The sequence below is a fragment of the Harpegnathos saltator genome, unplaced genomic scaffold (assembly GCF_003227715.2).
Source record: "Harpegnathos saltator strain DR-91 unplaced genomic scaffold, Hsal_v8.6 scaffold779, whole genome shotgun sequence".
NCBI classification, from domain to species: Eukaryota; Metazoa; Arthropoda; class Insecta; order Hymenoptera; family Formicidae; genus Harpegnathos; species Harpegnathos saltator.
In genome coordinates, this window is record NW_020230625.1 from 326,220 (window position 1) to 345,175 (window position 18,956).

Sequence of the window (18,956 nt, forward strand, 5' to 3'; positions counted from 1 at the left end):
TCTAAATATCTAAAAAAGTTACCAAGTTAAATATCTCAAAAAATATTGGGTGAATAAAAAAATGTTTTAGACAAAAATTGTCCGAATTAATTAGTAGAAAAGAAAGATATAATAAAAAATTGGAGCTCCCGTTGAAGAAAAGCGATGATCAATGAATATCTCGAAAGTGATGCCATCTGTAAACAAAATGATATCGCTGTTTCATATTCCCCTTTCAAAAACTAAACAACCTTTGTCTAAAACATTTTTCATCCGGCCACTTTCTGCGATGTTAATCGCGCACAATCTTAATGGGTACCCTGTATATACGCCTGTAGCAATTAAAAGATCACATCAATCTGTCGCTGCAAGTAGTTTAAATTTAAACTCGGTTTAATATAAGACTAAATTATAAAAACAGTGCCTCTAAATACAGATGTCGTTGGTTTCTTCTTATATTATCGTTAGACTGCGACTAAGTCAAACTCGTTTTGTCTTGTTGAGTAGCAACCCTATTTTGCTCTTCAAATACGAATGTTTAGACTCTCAATGTCAAATATACACGTAGGCTCCTCGAGCGACTTTTCAACGTAGAGTGTAACTATCCGAATTTCAAGGCCAAAACACGGAGAACGTCGGGCGTTAGGCGTCGGTGTCCTTCACTTTGCTTTTGCGCAGCCGATCAGCTTCCTCCAGCGATATTTCGCACATCTTCAATGTCCCTCGAGTCTCACGCGACACCGCCACGCGGGGAGAGGCGGTCGCGGCACGTGCGCGCCGGTGAAGCGACGACGACGGCCGTCGTGTCGTGTTCTCGCGCGCCTCGTGCTTCTAATCCATCTCCCAACCCCGACCCCCTCCGCCGCCGCCGCCGCCGCCGCCGCCTCGCCCGCCCTCGCCCCCGTTTCTCTCTCTCTATCTCTCTCGGTATGACAATGACCGACTAACAACCGGCTGAAAATTGGCCAGCCTCGGAGCCGAACCTGCTGAAGGTGCGACTAAAACAGCGCGTGGAGAGGAACATGGCAGCGTCGAGAAACTCACCCCTCATGGCACGCCGGAAGGACCGTTTGCTGTCGCACCTCAAGCGGAAGTCGTTACTAGCAAGTACGTTCCTCTCACACTCGAGCTTCCGAGGACTGAGTATTCCTAGAATGAGTTCTCTCCTCCTCTGCGTGAGCATTCGCCGACGTACATATTATTGCGTATATATACACATACGTATCTCTCTCTCTCTCTCTCTCTCTCTCTCTCTCTCTCTCTCTCTCTCTCTCCTCTCCGCTCCCTCTCTCTCTCTCTCTCTCCTCCTCTCGCTCTCTCTTACTCTCTCTCTCTCTCTCTCTCTCTCTCTCTCTCTCTCTCTCTCTCTCTCTCTCGCTCTCGCTCTCTCTCTCTCTCTCTCTCTTCTCTCTCTCTTTCTCTCTCTTCTCTTTCTCTCTCTCTCTTTCTCTCTCTCTTACTCTCTCTCTTACTCTCTCTCACTCTCTCTCTTTCTCTTTCTCTTTCTCTTTCTCGTTGCACCCCGTGTTCGATTAATTGACTGTGGCGTTTCCTTAACGTTTGCTGACTCTCCCGTAACAGCATGATACGAAACATCTCCGATTAACATTATGTAAAAAAAAAAAAGTCGACGCTGCGAAGGGGAGCATACGTGTCTCCCTTACGGGACCACGAAAACGGAAGGGGAGTGGGGCTCCGGGGGGAGGGGTTAGCGCGCGAGGAATCGCGGGTTTGAGAAGGACGTCTCTCTCGTCTTCCGGCTTCTCTTTCTTTACGACGCGTCGAACGAGTCGCGTTGTTCGCATCGGTCTCATCGTCGTCGCGCCGTCGGGATTTTAGTGCACGCGCGCGTGTTGTCGCGTACGTGACGACGCGTGGGGAGCTGTTATTTCGGGGAGATCTCATTGAGCGACTTTCTGCCAGTTTCTCTCTCTCTCTCTCTCTCTCTCTCTCTCTCTCTCTCTCTCTCTCTCTCTCTCTCTCTCTCTCTCTCTCTCTCTCTCTCTCTCTCTCTCATCGTTTTCGCGAGTGCGTTCGCAAGAACAAAGTCCGGGCGCGCGCGCGCTTGTTTCGTCTTACTTCGTCGGTTGCGCAACGAGAGACGCGACACGCGGATTCCTCCTCCAACGAGCCCTCGGGCTTTCGACGTATTAATTGTGCCTTTTTCAGATTCTGGCAGCAATCCCGAATCCGGGCCTAACTCTCCGCCGACCGTGAACAATTCTCAAGCAAGCCCCACCGCTGGGAGCAACACGGCGATACAGGAGGTGAGTGAGTCCTCTCGCGTGTACTGCGATTTCCCGTGAGCCGCGACTAAAACATCTCGTCCGATCTGTCTGATGTCGCAGGAAGGTGAGAATCCGGCTTATGGTGGTCGTCTCACCAGCAATAGTCAGCAAGGCAGCCTCTCGGATCTTTCGCTCTTCAGTTCACCGTCCATGCCCAACATCTCGTTGGGCAGACCTCACGTGCCGTCGAGCTCATCGGTGAGTACGGAAGGGGAAGCTCTTTCCCGCGAGATTACTCGTTGCAGACATTGACCTTCTTCCTTCACTCATGAGTATTTTTCAAAATTTTAATTTCGTATTTGTGTAGAAAGTAAGGTGGAAGGCGAAACATTTAAATATTTTAATGTGCATTTTTTTTTATTTCGTTAATCATTAATAATCTTGTTGACAACACTGTTTGTCACGTGACAATGTTGAGTAAATTTCTAGATTTCAAAGGAAGATATAAAGAAAACGATCATTTGAATTACTCACTTTATTTGCCCGATGACCTTTTGTTTCTTGTGGAATCACGGAAATGTCACTTAAATTCTTAAAATGTTAACGTACAAGTCAAACATTAAATAAAAAGATAAAACGAAACGTAATGAACAATTATATTTTATTTCGCTTTATTATTTCTTTCTTGCAATTTTTCTTAATTTCTTTAATCATTGTTAATAATCTTGTTGACAACACTGTTTATCACGTGACAACAGTTGAGCAAATTTCGCGATTTCAAAGGAAGATATAAAGAAAACGATTGTTTGAATTGCTTACTTTATTTGCCCGATAATCTTTTGTTTCTTGTGGGGTCACAGAAATGTCACTTAAATTCTCAAAATGTTGATGTACAAGTCAAGAATTAAATAAAAAGAATCAAACAAAAAATATAATGCACAATTATATTTCATTTCGTTTTATTATTTTCCTCTCGCAATCTTTTTGAATTCCGTTAATCATTATTAATAATATGTTGAGCAAATGTCGGGATTTCAAAGGGAGATGTGAAGAAAACGACCATTTGAATTACTAACTTTATTTGCCCGATAACGACAAATTTTACCTTCAAGTAAAACCTTCAAGTAAAAAGGTAAAAGAAAACATAATGCACAATTACATTACATTTCGTTTTATCATTTCCTTGTCGTGGTTCTGCGTCAGATGATTAGTTCCTCCGTTTGCGGATGAAGCAATAAACAACCTGATAATTTGTAAAAGCGCAATTTCACGGGATATTACAATCCCGCCTGGTGTGTTTATTACGCGGCTGCTGATTGAACCGCGATTCTCTACCGGCAGAGCGGAACGAAGCTGGCGCCCGTCTCGGAAGCGGAGGTGCGGGCCGCGTTCACGGCGCGTTTCGGCATGCCGCTGACCGGTCAGATGCTGCACGGCACCCTACCGTTCTATCCGTCCCTGACAGTCATCGAGGGCGAGCCGACGTACATCTACAAGCAGATGCAGAATCTGGAGCAGGCGCCGCCAGTGGCCGCTAGCGGCCGGCAGGTCTATCACGCCGCGCCGATCACGGATACACAAGTAGCGCACGCAAGACTGCATAAGGCTGGTCACCGGCCTTTAGGTAGTATGTTCCCTCTTTGTCTACGTAGAAGCCCTTAACGCGCGCGTGCCCTGTTCCGGACAATGGTCGCCGCCCCGAGAGAAACGAGTCTCGTGCTCGAAGGCTGGACTCGCTCGCTCAGACTCTCAGCGGCCAGAGCGGCCATCTCCGAGGTTTCTCGAGGGACCATTCTCGCGCGAAACACAGCACGCGTCCTCTCTCTCTCTCTCTTTCTCTCTATCTATCTATCTATCTCTCTCTCTCTCTCTCTATCTCTCTCTCTTTCCATTGCCCACCATTGCGACCGCCAAGCGCGAGACTCACGCGCGGCACTCTTGCCGCTTTCTTCTCGCACACACAGGTAGAACGCAATCGGCGCCGTTGCCGCTCGGCCACCCGATGCTGCAGGGCGGCATAATCGCGCCGACTACCCACTACGAGGAGTACCTCGCGGAGAAGCAGCTGCACGACCAGCAGCAGGCGCACAACTACCTGAAGCAGCAGATCCGCCAGACGGTGCTGACGCGAGTCGGCTCACGCAGCCAGGCGAATCAGCTGGACGAGGCGCCGGAGACCGAGGAGTCCGAGGTCATAGATCTCACCGGCAAGAAAGATCACCCGGAGGAGAGCGAGATCTCGAAGCAGCAGAGGGACCGTGAGCAGTTCCTGCAACAGCAGAGAGACCTCATGATGCGGCACACCCTGCAGACGAACGAGTCGACCGTCTACAGCAGCAGCAGCAGCAGCAGCAGGACCTCGCAATCGGCCAGGCCACTCTCGAGGGCGTTGTCGAGCCCGCTGGTGCATCTAGGTAAAGGCTGCTCATCGAGCCCTCTTCTCTTCTTGCGTAGATATGGCGTGGATACGTTGAATGAACTGAACAGTCTTCGGTTTCTCTGTCGATTCTTCGTGGAGAATCTCGTACACGTGATACGAACACGATCGCGAGACTCTGAAGACTGTCCGCGTCCGCGACATGGTGCGTAGAATAGAGAAGAGAATGTCCACTCTCAAGACCCCACAAAGTGCTTACGGCCTTGATAGATCGTTGATGCGCGTGAAAGTTTAACTCTTACGTTCTGCTCGGGTCTCGTATGATCGGATCCGAAAAGAAATCTAACTCTATCTTTTATATCTGATTATTGGTAACTCTGTATTTCATGACTTCTTCTTCACTTCACAAAGTATACACGAAAAGAAAGTGAAACACAGAGTACCAACAATTGAGTATAAAAAAAGTTATGCAGAGTTAAATTTCATTTCGGGTCATATAGATCAGAACATAAGGGCGAATCGAAATTTGCAAAGGGCTCAGGCTGATCTTATGCTCTCTCGGCTCATGAAACATAATTTGAATCTGCATCAAGGTCCCCAGGGTGGCAGCGGCGACATGTTCGCGCGCGGTTCCCCCCACCGACCCACCACGGGATTAGCCTACGACCCGTTGATGCTGAAGCACGCGTGCGCCTGCGGCGAAACGGTCAGAGGTCATCCCGAGCACGGCGGCCGGCTGCAGAGCGTGTGGGCTAGGCTGTCGGAGACCGGGCTGCTGCAGCGGTGCGACCGGGTGCGCTCGCGCAAGGCCACGCTCGAGGAAATTCAGACATGTCACAGCGAGGCGCACGCCCTTCTGTTTGGTGAGCATTGTTTTATTATTTCATCACTTGGAAGTGGAAGGAAGTGCTGCCAGAGCGAATCTACAATTTGCAAGTTGGAGTAAGAATGACACGTCGCACAGCCCCCAGTAATCAGAATTGTCAGATTCTTGCACAACCAGCGGGACCTTGAAGCTTTCTTCGGCTCGATCGAGTCCTCTTGCGCTCAAGCAGAGACGGATTCGATTGGAAGCGCGCGCAGCGGCTGAAAGAAATCTTAACTGTGGAGCTTCCGCTTGACCCAAGCCGAACCGCGTATTAATCATCGAGTCCCGATTGCTGATCTGCAATTTGTGTTGCTTGTCGCGGCAGGGACGAATCCATTGAATCGACAGAAACTGGACATGTCGAAGCTGTCGCAGTTGCCTATCAAGAGCTTCGTCCGACTCCCCTGCGGCGGAGTAGGCGTCGATTCCGACACCACGTGGAACGAGCTGAACACTGCGCCCGCCGCCAGGATGGCGGTGGGCTGTGTCGTCGACCTTGCGTTCAAGGCGGCGATGGGCGACATTAAGAACGGCTTCGCCGTCGTGAGACCGCCCGGGCACCACGCCGAGACCAACCAGGCGATGGGCTTCTGCTTCTTCAACTCCGTGGCAATCGCGGCTAGGCTACTGCAGCAGAAACTCGACGTCAGGAGAATCCTCATCCTCGACTGGGTAAGAGGAGAACACACACACGCGATCGACGACGGACACGCGGGACAATAGCACCGACGCGCTCTCAATTTTAGACATTTCTACACAGCACGGACACGGTTTAAACAATGCGACGTAACGCGGGTCCTCCCGCGAGCCCAGATCGAGCTGCGATTATAAATACTTCCGGACGCCTCTTTTTCTCTCCTTCTCTAAACGCTCATATCGTTTGCGTCCTTTTTACTCCGCCAGGACGTCCATCACGGGAACGGCACCCAGCAGATGTTCTACGACGACCCGCAGGTCCTGTACCTCTCGATACACAGACACGACGATGGCAACTTTTTCCCCGGCACCGGCGGGCCCACCGAATGCGGCGCCGGCGAGGGTCTCGGCTACAACGTCAACGTGGCGTGGTCCGGCGGTCTGAATCCTCCCATGGGCGACGCCGAGTATCTCGCAGCGTTCCGCACGATCGTCATGCCGATCGCCAAGGAGTTCGACCCGGACATCGTTATCGTCTCGGCCGGCTTCGACGCCGCCGTGGGCCACCCGGCGCCGTTGGGCGGCTACAAGGTCAGCCCGGCGTGCTTCGGCAGGATGACGCAGCAGTTACTTAATCTAGCCGACGGTAAGGTCATCCTCGCGCTCGAGGGCGGCTACGACCTGGCAGCGATCTGCGACTCCGCTCAGGAATGCGTCCGCGCTCTGCTCGGCGACGAGCCCAGCCCGCTGCGGGATGACGAGCTCACCAGGATCCCCTGTCAGAACGCCATTGACACGTTGCAGAAGACTATCGCCATCCAGGTAGGAGTCGTCGACAACGTCGTAGTCCTCGGCTGGTGTGTTCGATCCAAGAGTGCGACTTTGCAAGTTTGTTACGAGGGAAATTTGTGCCCTGCAGAAACGTTTACAAGAGTAAACTACGGGATAAGAAAAACGTTCCTTTCCTAATCTATAGAAGTTGCTTCTATAGAAGAGATAACTTGTCTGTGAATATTTGGGTCAACGGGTTGATGTTATTAACCCGAGGTTATGCCTCGTTGTCGCCACATCTTCGATCGAGTACAAGTCGAATCGCGAATTCGACTCAACTTGAGCGCCGACGCACGACTCACGTTCACCACGTCGTTCCGCAGATGTCACATTGGCCTTGCGTGAAGCTCGCCGCTCACACGGTGGGCATGAGCGCGATAGAGGCGAGCCAGAAGGAACACGACGAGACGGAAACGGTGTCCGCCATGGCCTCCCTGTCGATGCAGCAGCCTACAAACCTTACGTTAGTATCGAGTCCGTTTGTGCGTCGTGTTGTACCTTATGAGTGTATGTTTTCGAAGCTGTTCAGTGATTCTGCCAACAAGAAGAGTATCATTGTCCTCACTGATTTTGCCGAATTTGATATTTGATGTTTTAATATTACCCTCCCATTAATTAATAGTAAAGTGACTCGCAGGAAAAATGAGTTTAACCCATTGAAGCACGAATTTCGCTATGCTACAATAATAAAGGAAACTGATCATGTATATAGGAATTTTCTAGGTCACTGATTACGAATCTGAAGTCAGAATTTTAAAATTCAAAATGGCGTATTCAATATGGCAACTTCAAATGGCTAACTTTGATATGATGTGGATATGTATCAAACTCGGTATATATATGTGCTTCCGATCACAGATGACAGATACAGAGTCGAAATTAAAAAATTCAAAATAGCCGATTCAATATGGCGACTTCAAATGGCACATTTTGATATGATATGGATTTTAATTTCGGAAATCTGATAAATTCGTGATCAGCGACCCAAAAAACCTCCATGTATCTCTTTCTGTCAAAATGGAAGGATTTCGAACATTTTTGTCCGCCATATTGGATCCGCCATTTTGAATTTCGGAAATTTGATAATAAATTCGTAATCAGCGACCTAAAAAACCTCCATGTATCTCTGTCGAAATCGAAGGATTTTGAACATTTTGTCCAACATATTGGATCCGCCATTTTGAATTTCGAAATTCTGACCCCGGATTCGTAACCGGCGGCCTCGAAAACCCCTGATACTCCAGGGTATCAATTGTCATCCATATAGCTATAATTGTTCTCTTTGACGAATTTTTTGTACAAAAAACACTTTTTTGCGTTTAACTATTTATATAAACAATTTCATAAACAATTTATGAGAATTACACATTACAACATACTTGATGACATAATATTCGAATGAAAACACAAAAAACAGCAAGAAAATCGAGTTTTTTACACCTGAAAAACATAATAAAATGAAAGAAAAAAGGTGGGACTCCACAGAGTCCCGCTGTGCTTCAAAGGGTTAAAGTTCTTCGTGTGGCATTTGTACAGAGTTGTAAAAACAAACCATTTCCAACCAGCAGCGGTGGTCGAGGTAGTAAAGCGATCAGTTGATACGATGGAACTATGCATATTGCGAGTTCTTGTTTTTTTCAATTGTTTTTTCCTTTATCTACGCAATATTATATAGTATGTTTTTATCATTGAAAATATAATAAAATTTAATTTACTTGTTTATAATATTTACTTGCCATGTTTTTCACTGATGTTTCCGATACCAGGCTGTTGCACTTTTAAAAATCGCCCCTTACATTATTCTCTACACTGCAAATATTAGGCTCATGCTCTGCCCGAAAACAACTGATGGTCTAGCATTCTATCAACAAGAAACACTTTCTATAGTCGAGAATATTCGAAATCCGTCGTTATAAATACAACGTGTAGAAACAAAGATGTGACAAAAGTGGAAAATAAGTTAAAATTTGTTTGTTGCGTGGCAAATGCGTGTTATATAAGCAAACTAAATTATTTTTTTGCGCTTTACCGTTGATCAAAATTGAAAAAGGCAAGATCCCCGAGTTCCCATAACATGTAGCATCCTAGCGTCGTACCAAACAATCGCCTCACCATCTCGACCCTCGCTGCTCGTTGAAAATCTGTCTTTTTGCAACTTGGTACGTAAACTTTAAACTCATTTTTCTCGTGAATGCTTGAGTTGAATTGCGTCGAGTCGCTTGATTCTTAATTAGCGGGATGGTAGTGCTAAAGCACATATCAAATTCGGCAAAATCACTCGTATCACATGTAGGTCACTTGTTCACGGGGCGGTCGGTGAATTTTGCAGAACCACGCCAGAACATTCCCGAGAGGTGTCCGAGGAGCCGATGGAGCAGGACGAGGCCAAATGAGACGCGCGTTAATCATTCTGCTAGATGTAGAACAAGCGTAATCTATTGTACCGGGAAACTGTGCAAATGCTCTTTGGGATATCTCTCTCTAAGAGGTGCATTTCTCAGTGATAATATCCGTCGTCGCGCACGGCCACTGGCCTGCTCACCGTCTCGCGACAGCTGCTGATCGCGCTTCGCGGGCGAGCACAGAGAGCGGACGACGCGTGCGAGATCGCCGCACGGTGGTCTGGGATTTACGATTTACATTACACACACACACACACACAGTTGTTCTTTCTTTTTTTTTTTCTTTCTTTTTTTTCTACAGACCGTAGTTGCGAATAAACGACGGCCGAGTAACGAGGAAGAAGTGATCTGTGTAAAGATTTCGGGAAGAGCTCGACGGCTCGCCGACTTCTCTTACTCTTGTTTTTATGCTAGACACGTGGATGTGTAAAGTTGTTTGTGAGTATTGCAGATGTTTTTATTGTTCTTGCGCGTTGTTCGGTACGCGGGAGAGATTGTTGTTGTAGTAGAGTCTTAGCGATGAATCACACGAGCAGCGACGAGCGATCGTGAATTCGTCATCCGGTTGTAGATTTCTTTTTCTCTCTTCTGTTTTTCTTCTTTCTTCTTTTTAATACGGATCCAGCGAGAGAGATATCTTCTTTTCCATAACGAAAATCGTTGCGTTGACATTGTCGGGCGGAGAGAAACTCGAGCGCACGCGAGAAAACTCGGGCTCTCGCTCGAGCGAATTGGATGCCGCTTGACAAATCTTTTCGATACCAGTGTCTTATCGACGAACAACGAATGACTTTGACAGCTCGATACTCGAGTGAGAACTGGAAAGCGCGAGAGCATTTTGTAACTTTTGTCCGCTTGATCCTTCCGTGCAGGAGAAACAAATATTGTGCGGATCAAGCGCGTCGTTGTTTTGTTGATAACAACTCGCTGAGGAGAAGACGAATCGCGAACGACGCGCGTTGTCTTTTGACGAAGAGAAATAAAACGGTAAAAACAAACATAACATTCGCGAGCGACTTGTTGACGCTTCACCGACGTGAATTAAGCGAAATATGATGCTGAGAAAAAACCCACTTCTCGAAGCCACCATACAAAACAAGTCTGATGATGCATCGTGTTGCCTTGGATAATTCGCAGGAAGAATTAATTATTCGTGATAACTCCGCGCGCATCGTCGTGTATATATTTTTCGAATGCTAATGCCGCGACCGCGAGCGTCTCCGCTTGAAACACTTTTCAACGACTCGTATCTTATCGAAACACTTTCGGGGGAGGACTAACGCAGGGAGACGCTTGACAGACGCAGGGAGAAGGCTGCGTTGAACACGTCGGCGTACAAAGAGAAGAAGAGAGAACGCGTATCTGAGAGATTCTTCTCATCGCGCCTACGTGTGTCGTTATGGGGACGACACGCCGTAGAGTAAGACTCATATTCTGAATGACCTTCCATCACTAAAAGTGACTATAAAAGTGGCTTATAAGCCTTCTGTTTGGTTATAAACTACTTTTAATGATGACAGAGAGTTCAGAATATGGACCTAAAAGTCCAACCGAGCGGTCGCTGGTTTTCCCGAGTGATTGTCGTGTGTTGTTGTCCCGTGCGGAGAGAGAGAGAGGGGGAGGGAGAATATCGATACGATTGAACAAGTCGTTGCGCAATGAGTGTACATCGGTAAGCGCGTTGGTCAAATTAGTACCTCGAACGTTCTCGCGGGATAAAGTCTCGGGTCGTGTGAGTGAAAAGGAAAGTTGTTGAGAGAGGAGAGAGAGAGAGAGAAAGAGATTTGCAGAGTATGTCAGGCATGCAAGGCCTCGCTAGAAGAAGAGTGAGTGCGTGTGCGAGTAGGACGATCGGACAAACATATTTATAAAAGACAGTAGATGAGTTAGGTGTGTTTCCTCCGCCTCCCGCGCGCCGATTCAGCCCCGACGAAGACGGGCGTGCGAGCGCGAGCGCGCATCGTGGTGCTGGTCACTAGCGCTTAATTGTCTCGTCGTCCGGTTCGTTCGCTTTCCCTGTCCCTCCGTGCATCCGGAGTTGCTGCGGAGCAGCCGCTGTTGGAGAGCCGGTCGTCGTGCAGCGAGAGACAGAGAGATGCAGCGAGGGCTCCTTGGTGTGCGGCAGCCGCCCTTGTCTCTGGCTTCTTCTCGGGAGTCGAGGCGACGCGTCGTAGCAGTCGCGATACGCAACGACGAGAGAAAAGTCGATGTCTAGATCCTAAGGCGGTGTTATGATGTCGTGTGCTGCGAACATGTGCGCGGCGGGCGCGTGCACGCGACGCGAGCCACGCGGGTGTCGGGACGACGGGGACACCCCAGGGTGTCGTGCGACACGCGTCGATGTCGCTCGTCGCGTTCTCTCTCAGCAAGAGAGGCCGCCGACGCGGCTGTTGTCGTCTGATCGTATCTTTCCACTGCGAGAGCAACTCGACGTGCGGACGAGTTCGGTTGGAGTTGAAATTTTATTATCGCGTGCGTAGCAAATTGTAAATGAAATTATTGTAAAATATGACTTGAATTTGCATCCTGATTGAGGAAAATTTGGATTCGCACAGGTGGCTGCGTGTCTCCGTTGTTTCTAATGATGGATATTTGAAGGAAACTCTAATTTTCAAGCGAGTATTTTGTCGGTCGATTCATGCGACGCTTTGTGAGAGAATCGACCGTTGTGTCCGGCGGTCGACGTCATCCTGGGCGATTCCCGACGTGGGCTCGCGTCGGCACTGCCGATATTTGATATTTGTTGTTAATGTTTTCGAACGCGCGAGGGGCGAGTCGCAGGGGACGCTGCCGTAGGACGTCTTGTCAGTGGCGTTCTCACGAGATTTAAACAACAACAATAACTTGGTTTTTTGCTGCGAACAAAGGCTGGTGTGATTTTTGTGATATTTTGTAAAAAGAAGAAGCTAACGTTACGGTTAATTAAGGAATATACGTCGCGAAAATGTACATGTAAGGGGGAGAAAGAGAGAGAGAGAGAGAGAGAGAGAAAGTGAGTGAGTGAGTGAGAGAGTGAAGGAGAAAAAGGGAAGGAGCGAAAGGAAGATAGATAGAGAAGACAAATATAATTATTCACAGATACAAGCATTTATTTTTGTGTCATGCATTTTACGGAGAAAAGAAAATGATAAAAGAAACAGAGATGGATATAAGAGGAAAAAGTCTATTGATAAACGCGAGTTATAAGGATGCACATGTGATATATATGTATGCATACATATGTATATGTATGTATATATGTATATATGTGGTGTGTATACGTGTGTGAAGTTTGTCATGCAGGATATATATATATATTATATATATATATATATATATACACATAAAGAGTATATCTATAATTCTATATATATTAAAATACCGATCTATATACATTATATATCCGTGTATCGCAAGAATCTCAAATGTCTGTTAAATGTTGTCCCGATAAAAGGAAATTCACTGAGGAAATGCTGCATGTAAAGATCGACTCGATGTATATTAAGTATAAATACGAGCCCAGCCTATATGTGTGTATACAGTAAGCTAGTAGCGAGATAGAGAGAGAGAGAGAGAGAGAGAGAGAGAGAAGAGAGAGGAAAAAGAAAAGAAAAAAAGAAAAAGAAACGTTGACGATTCGTTAAAAACACACCAGTCTGTTATCGACTCAAGACGGTAAATGACTGTCGTATTATTATCGAAGGTAACTTCAGACAGAGAGGGAGGGAGGGAGAGAGAGAGAGAAATAGCGTATTCGTCAGTTACGATAATTTAAGAGCGAAGATTAACCGAGCGCGCGTCGTGTCGTGGGAAAACGATGGTGGGTGGATTTAGTTTTTTCCTCCTTGGAATTACGTGGACGCAGTTTTCGAACTGAGAGACACCTCAAAAGAGAGCGATTCTCTCTCGTCGCGGGCCTACAAACGTCATTTTGGCATAAACAGATTCTTCATTCTCGCGATCCCCGCCCCTATCCTCGTTCGCTTTATTTGGTCGTCGTTGGATCTATCGTTGCGCGCGCGCTCCCGTCGACGCTCAAGTGAGGCAAGGTACCCGGGAGACGCGCAGGCTCGCGACTCCGCGTATTTAGTGCTGAATACAAAGCTATTCGTCCTGCGAAATTCTCGCCAAGGAAGATCAAGCATGCGCCTCTGGCTGTGCGCGAACCTCGAACTCCGCAGCTGCGATCTTCCGAAGACCCCTTCTTGCAGAGCCTCGCTAACTCGTACACAGCTGTGTCTTTAACATCAAACGCGCAACTGTCCGGTCGATTAATCGTCGAAATAACGAAATAAGTAAAGAGCTCGAACTGTGAAAACGCGCGTCTCCACGAGCGCTTCGCCTGAGCGTCGAACAACGGCGCGCTATACGACGTTTCCACGCGTGAGTTTTGTTCGAAGTATGAGAGAGAGAGAGAGAGAGAGAGAAACTTATGACATTCCGGTATCACACCCAGCATGGCAAGTTGATACAAACTAGATGTAAATGACTAAGTTCTGTCCGAACGTCGGGTATAAATGTGAATTAACAAAGCTCTACTGTTACGTTATTATACATGCACGAATATACTGTCTATATTGCATAAGCTTAATGTAATAGTCATAAATTTTTTATGTATATAAATGTACCTCGTAAAAAGAAGTAATTTTAAATAAAAAGTATAGTCATTGTGTTATAAAGGCGTCACGGTGTCTGGCGAGTCTCTTCGCGGCGGTCGGGCACGGAAGAGAGAGAGAGAAAGAGAGAGAGAGGAACACTCAGGCGAGAAAGATCGGGTGACGCACGCGACATACATACATACATATATAAACACACACACACATACATACACACACACACACACGCACACCTCTTGTACATATATATTTATATATTTTATAATTGTAGGTACAGTCGTCAGAGTACGGGGTGTTTGAATTTTACAGCAGAGTGATAGAGAGACGAGATCTACTACATCACGCGATTATGCACAAAAGCGAGAGATGTCTCCGTGTATCAACAGTCACGATCGTGATTAGGATAAAAACGTGTCGATTGAAATGCCGTCTCTTACTGTAGTCTCTTACGTCGGGAAGTTCGCGTACACATGTATATTACTGTGTATAGAATCCACTCTAGGTTCAAAGTACTCATCAGAAAGCTCGAGCCTGACATCGAGCCTGATCGGTCTCAATATGTACACAGTAGCGCGGGGACCGAGACACCTTTTGCCGCTACGCTCTCGATCGGCCAACGTACATTCTCTGCGCCTCCTCGCGGTCTGTGTAGCGCCGGTAGACTCTCGACATGGAAGGTTTCGCGCACGGCAAGTTTCGAGCGTCCCGCGTGACATGCAGCATTATTCATACGAGCGGCTAATATAGAAATTTGAATGCAACTCCTCGCGAATATACATATATATACATATATATATATATATATATATATATATGTAATGTATAATATAATAATCTTTACATACAATATACATCCCCCAGCTGGCAGGACGCGCGCGTCCTACGAGTTGGAGGAGGCGCAATCGGGCGACTTTTGGGTGCAATCGTACTGATCGAGAGTCTACGAAATTTACATAACATCGTTACGATAACTTCATCACGAGATACTCGTCTCGCGAAGGTATTTGAACGCTAGGTAGAGACGATCAAGATACGAGAGTTTTGTCGAGTCCGCTGCGAAGCGGTGAACGAAGACGAGATTGTAAATCGGAACTTCCGCTTCTTCTTCTTCTTCTTCCCTCTAGGACGCTTCTTAGCAGAACTTCCACCGATTGCCGCATTCGTTACATAACACGAACGTGGTCATCGGCTCGTCCGCCGAGCGCGTCTGCACCTGATTGTACGTGCAGTTGCGCTTCTTGCATTTGCCGCACTTGAGCAGATCGGTCTTTGTCCCCTGCACGGTGGCCAGCTGCGCGTCGTTGATGGCTTCTTTCTTGAACTGCTCGCGCAGCTGCTTTATCTCGTCGCTCGCCATCTCCTCCGCCGTCATCACCGCGAGCCGCGCTGGAGTGATCGCGCCCACGATGAAGTTGGTGCGCAGATTTGGGTTCTTCACGTCGCGCAGGTTGGCGACTCTACTGCGTACCTGCAGTGGAACCGTAATAGTGATTATTCGAGTGTGACGTGCACCGTGCAAATACGTCTGTTGCTCATTTTCGCGAGGAACTTCCGAGCTAGTGCGACTAATTGGAGTAAAAAACGTGTGCACTCCCTTTCACTCTAACTTATATTGCAATAGTGCGCACTAAATCAGTTCTTTGAAAACAGACTGACCTGTCATATCAACCTGTCATTCAAAGATTCGCGTCGGTCTCACAAAATTAACGAAAGGCCGCACGCTCTTGACGGTGCTCGACTAGTTACCCTATTTTTGTATCTGTTGTCGGTATTTTTGAATTCCGCATAGATCGCCTCCTCCAACTCCTCCGCTAGCTCCTCCGGACTGGCACAGCCGTCGATGACCTTCCCGTCCACGCGCAATGCCGCAGCTAGCAGCTCTCTGCATTTTAATCTGACCGCGTCCGTCGTGGTGGGAGCCGGAAAGGACAACTGCTTTCTTTGAACATCTTTGCTGGGTTTGTCCTCCTTCATTTTGGCGTCACTGCCATCCATCATGTCTTTCTCCTTCCTCTGATCATTCTCTTCCTTGCTCTTGTCTGATTTCTCATCCCTTTTCTTTGAACTACTCGATGAAGTAGAGTCCTTTTCTTTGTTGGATCCTGAAAAATCAGAGATTGTTCACTCGTTCTCATGTCAGCATTCCTCGCATCTTACGCTAGTATGAAACACATGCCTGACAAGAATTTTTTCCAGTTTTTGATGAGAGTCTTTGAGAGGGAAATCACCTCCTCATCCCTGCTGGATTTCCTCAAAGCATTCACGGTCATTCCAATACGTGTTTTAGTTAAAAGCTCCAAGTCTACAGGCAGTTTCTGAAGTATCTTGAGCAATTCTAAAGCCTGTTCCTGGCCCTGTGTCGGCAGAAAGATTAAATTGCACAGATAACTGTCTCCCAATGGGAACATTTTTCTTCGAAATAAGATTACATTATCCTATTTGATTCTTAATAACATTTCATAGCAACATTCAAATCTATTGATACCTACACACATTCTCTCTCTCACACGCCTTTTCGCTCTTCGTAGGTAATCGACAGAAAGTTTCTCTACGTAGCTTAATACTCCAGAGGAACACGTGTCAAGTATACAAGAAAGAAACGCCATTCGCAAAAATCAACTCGCTGTAGAGGGGCACGAGAAGAATTAGATGTCAAAAGATGCAGCACATTACGCCGAGCATACGTATCGTTGGGACGTTAGAATTCTACGCGCCAAAAGTAAGCACTACTGCTGTGTAGCGGATACGCTGTGCAAACTCGGAGGGGGTGAACGTTGATATCGCATTTCGTAATGAGCAAACTCTCAGCGAGAGAGAGAGAGAAAGAGAGAGAGAGAGAGAGCAGTATCTCCACGTGCTTGTTTACACATGTTCTCTCATGACGCTCGCCGATAATGCGCGGCTCGAACGCTCGTCAAACAAGAACAGCGCCTTTCTTGTCAGCTTGGAGCGCACCCGGGCAAAGATACTGCGATCTTTATTTTACTCACTTACTCACCGTCCCGTCACCGCTGGACATTTTGATGAGCTTCTTCTGTATGCGCAACACTTCCTCCTCGGCGCTCATTTTCACTTTGTATCGGCGCTACAACTCTCCGCCGTACGAAATCGCTCGCGCACAGATGCGAGATGCGAGAGGACAACAAAACTGCCGTTGACGCTCACAACCGTGGCTCCCGATCATTGGCCTAGTACTCAAGATGGACAACTCGAGGCGATATCCCTGCCTGTATAAGCCCCACAGATTTCTATAGTATAACTAGATTGCTAACTCCGACTCAATACATGACCCCGAAAAGTATGTATCGTCCTGGTGTCCGACATTCACATTTGATTGGTTGAATCAAAACACATTTCTTCTAATTGGATGGGCCATATTGCTTATATATCCCCTCTCTTGTGGACTCCAATGTACGCATGCGCAGATGTTTGATTCCCTTATGTAAAGCCAGCGGCACACGGTGCTTGTTTTCGTGCTGGATTGCTTGCTGGATGAAAATACTGCGTTTTGATTGGTGCATTTCCGTAGATGGATGGAAATGCACCAATCAGAACGCAGTATTTTCATCCAGCAAGCAATCCAGCACGAAAACAAGCATCGTGTGCCGCTGACTTAATACATAATTTTTGGAGTCAATTTTGTGCTCCAGTATATAAGGGAGTTAGCAGTCTAGTTATACTATAGAAGTCTGTGGTAATCCCATGGCAGTGCTGTCAGGTGCAATATATTGCGACGCTACAGCGCATGCGTGAGATGACAAGCTCCCTGTTTGAGTGAAAGTCTCAGTATCGTATCTTTTTTAAGGTATTATAGCGCCCATATTATACTATGCATTGAAAATTGCAATCGAGTAAATTAGATAATCTAAATCGTGGTTATTTTAATTGATCTGATAGTGATTCTCAATCTATAGTCTAATATGAGTCTAATACAAATATTATGTAACAGTTACATAGTTGAGTGAAAAATTATAATGTTAATATAACGTAATTGTTACTTAGTATCCACTGGACTTATATTGTTAATATAACTGATATTTAGTATCCACTGAACAATATAATCTAAGATAAGGCACTCGCGCAAGAAGCACGGGAAAATTACATTGGAGCCTGGAAGACAGCTGATCGGATAGCGCGGGCCCCTTCATGGACCCTGCGATGCGCTTTATTGCCGTCATTGGCATAGAGCTCTACGTCATCTCACGCATGCGCTGTAGCGTCGCAATATATTGCACCTGACAGCACTGTCCCACGCTCTAGCACGCAGGAAGTGCCAACACTTGCTGCGCGCGGTGGAAGTGCCTAGGGAAGACTAGGGAATACCGTAGGAGTCATTAGAAAAAGAGATTAGAACTGGCCTGTTCTTTTTCGCTACCTGGGCTGCGTTCCAAAATCCACTGCCACTACTGAAAATACATAATATGTGTCACGTATACTATAGATTTTCAGTGCTGAATATCAGAAGCAGTGAATATCGGAACCCAGCCCTACTAAACTGCTGCAATAAGTTAAGCCAGCGGCACACGGTGCTTGTTTTTGTGCTGGATTGCTTGCTGGATGAAAATATTGCGTTCTGATTGGTGCATTTCCAGCACGAAAACAAGTACCGTGTGCCGCTGGCTTCAGAGTGAGAAAAATATAGTTGTCTCATTTTAGCTTATTGCACTAGTTCAGCAGTGCAAGAACAGACATATTCTTTTTTAAAAAACTTTTTTTGTTCTTGTTTAAAAAATCCATTAGTCGCAAATTGACTAATCGCGGTCAACTGTTCTCCTTGCGATTAAAGAACAATCGACTATGATTAATTTGTTTGCGATTTGCGACTAATGTACCTTTCCTACTTTGTTCTTTTATATGAAATCAATTTCGCAAAATATTGAAACGTACACTCGTGAACTAAAAGATATGTGCACCGATTTTTTGTTGACTTCGGAACGCGCTCCAACTTGAGGAGAAAAACTACTGCTTCATACGTCAGCGCTGTCACTTATTACGAGAGCAGAAGGATGGCATATACGAGTGTCAAATAAGTAGTGATTG

The 18,956-nt window shown here is 46.7% G+C and overlaps 2 protein-coding genes across 14 annotated transcripts in view; one reads left to right on the forward strand and one right to left on the reverse strand.

The window, feature by feature from the left end:
• HDAC4 (histone deacetylase 4) overlaps nt 1–12,378 on the forward strand; it is a 218,179-nt gene extending 205,801 nt beyond the window's left edge. For 8 of the 11 annotated variants that reach the window (XM_025306384.1, XM_025306385.1, XM_011154150.3 and 5 more), the window contains 10 exons: nt 949–1,086; nt 2,149–2,246; nt 2,328–2,465; nt 3,549–3,834; nt 4,172–4,621; nt 5,178–5,447; nt 5,778–6,124; nt 6,356–6,910; nt 7,243–7,382; nt 9,249–12,378. In XM_025306384.1, the coding sequence (XP_025162169.1) occupies nt 949–1,086; nt 2,149–2,246; nt 2,328–2,465; nt 3,549–3,834; nt 4,172–4,621; nt 5,178–5,447; nt 5,778–6,124; nt 6,356–6,910; nt 7,243–7,382; nt 9,249–9,312 (2,486 nt within the window). In that variant the 3' untranslated portion in view covers nt 9,313–12,378. The remainder of the gene's footprint in view (nt 1–948; nt 1,087–2,148; nt 2,247–2,327; nt 2,466–3,548; nt 3,835–4,171; nt 4,622–5,177; nt 5,448–5,777; nt 6,125–6,355; nt 6,911–7,242; nt 7,383–9,248) is intronic. The other 3 variants (XM_025306382.1, XM_025306386.1, XM_025306388.1) reach the window with 3 other exon arrangements.
• Nucleotides 12,379–13,873: 1,495 nt separating this feature from the next.
• On the reverse strand, nt 13,874–17,148 carry TfIIS (RNA polymerase II elongation factor). 3 transcript variants are annotated; one of them, XM_011154149.3, is made up of 4 exons: nt 16,915–17,148; nt 16,093–16,270; nt 15,663–16,018; nt 13,874–15,384 (listed from the first exon to the last, which is right to left on the reverse strand). In XM_011154149.3, exons 1-4 carry the CDS (start codon nt 16,981–16,983, stop codon nt 15,049–15,051), a joined length of 939 nt encoding a protein of 312 aa, XP_011152451.1. In that variant the 5' UTR covers nt 16,984–17,148; the 3' UTR covers nt 13,874–15,048. The 3 variants fall into 3 exon arrangements, with proteins under 3 accessions (XP_011152451.1, XP_019700591.1, XP_011152450.1); XM_019845032.2 differs by having other exon boundaries at nt 16,907–17,145; XM_011154148.3 differs by lacking the exon at nt 16,915–17,148 and adding an exon at nt 16,406–16,875.
• Between the last annotated feature and the right edge of the window lie 1,808 nt (nt 17,149–18,956).

Coding starts and splice junctions, on each gene's coding strand:
- TfIIS (XM_011154148.3), bottom strand. CDS start 16,522: ATGGCGTTTCTTTCTTGTATACTTGACACGTGTTCCTCTGGAGTATTA. Junction 16,019..16,092: donor CTGGAAAAAATTCTTGTCAG/GCATGTGTTTCA, acceptor CTGATTTTTCAG/GATCCAACAAAGAAAAGGAC. Junction 15,385..15,662: donor ACAACAGATACAAAAATAGG/GTAACTAGTCGA, acceptor GTTCCACTGCAG/GTACGCAGTAGAGTCGCCAA.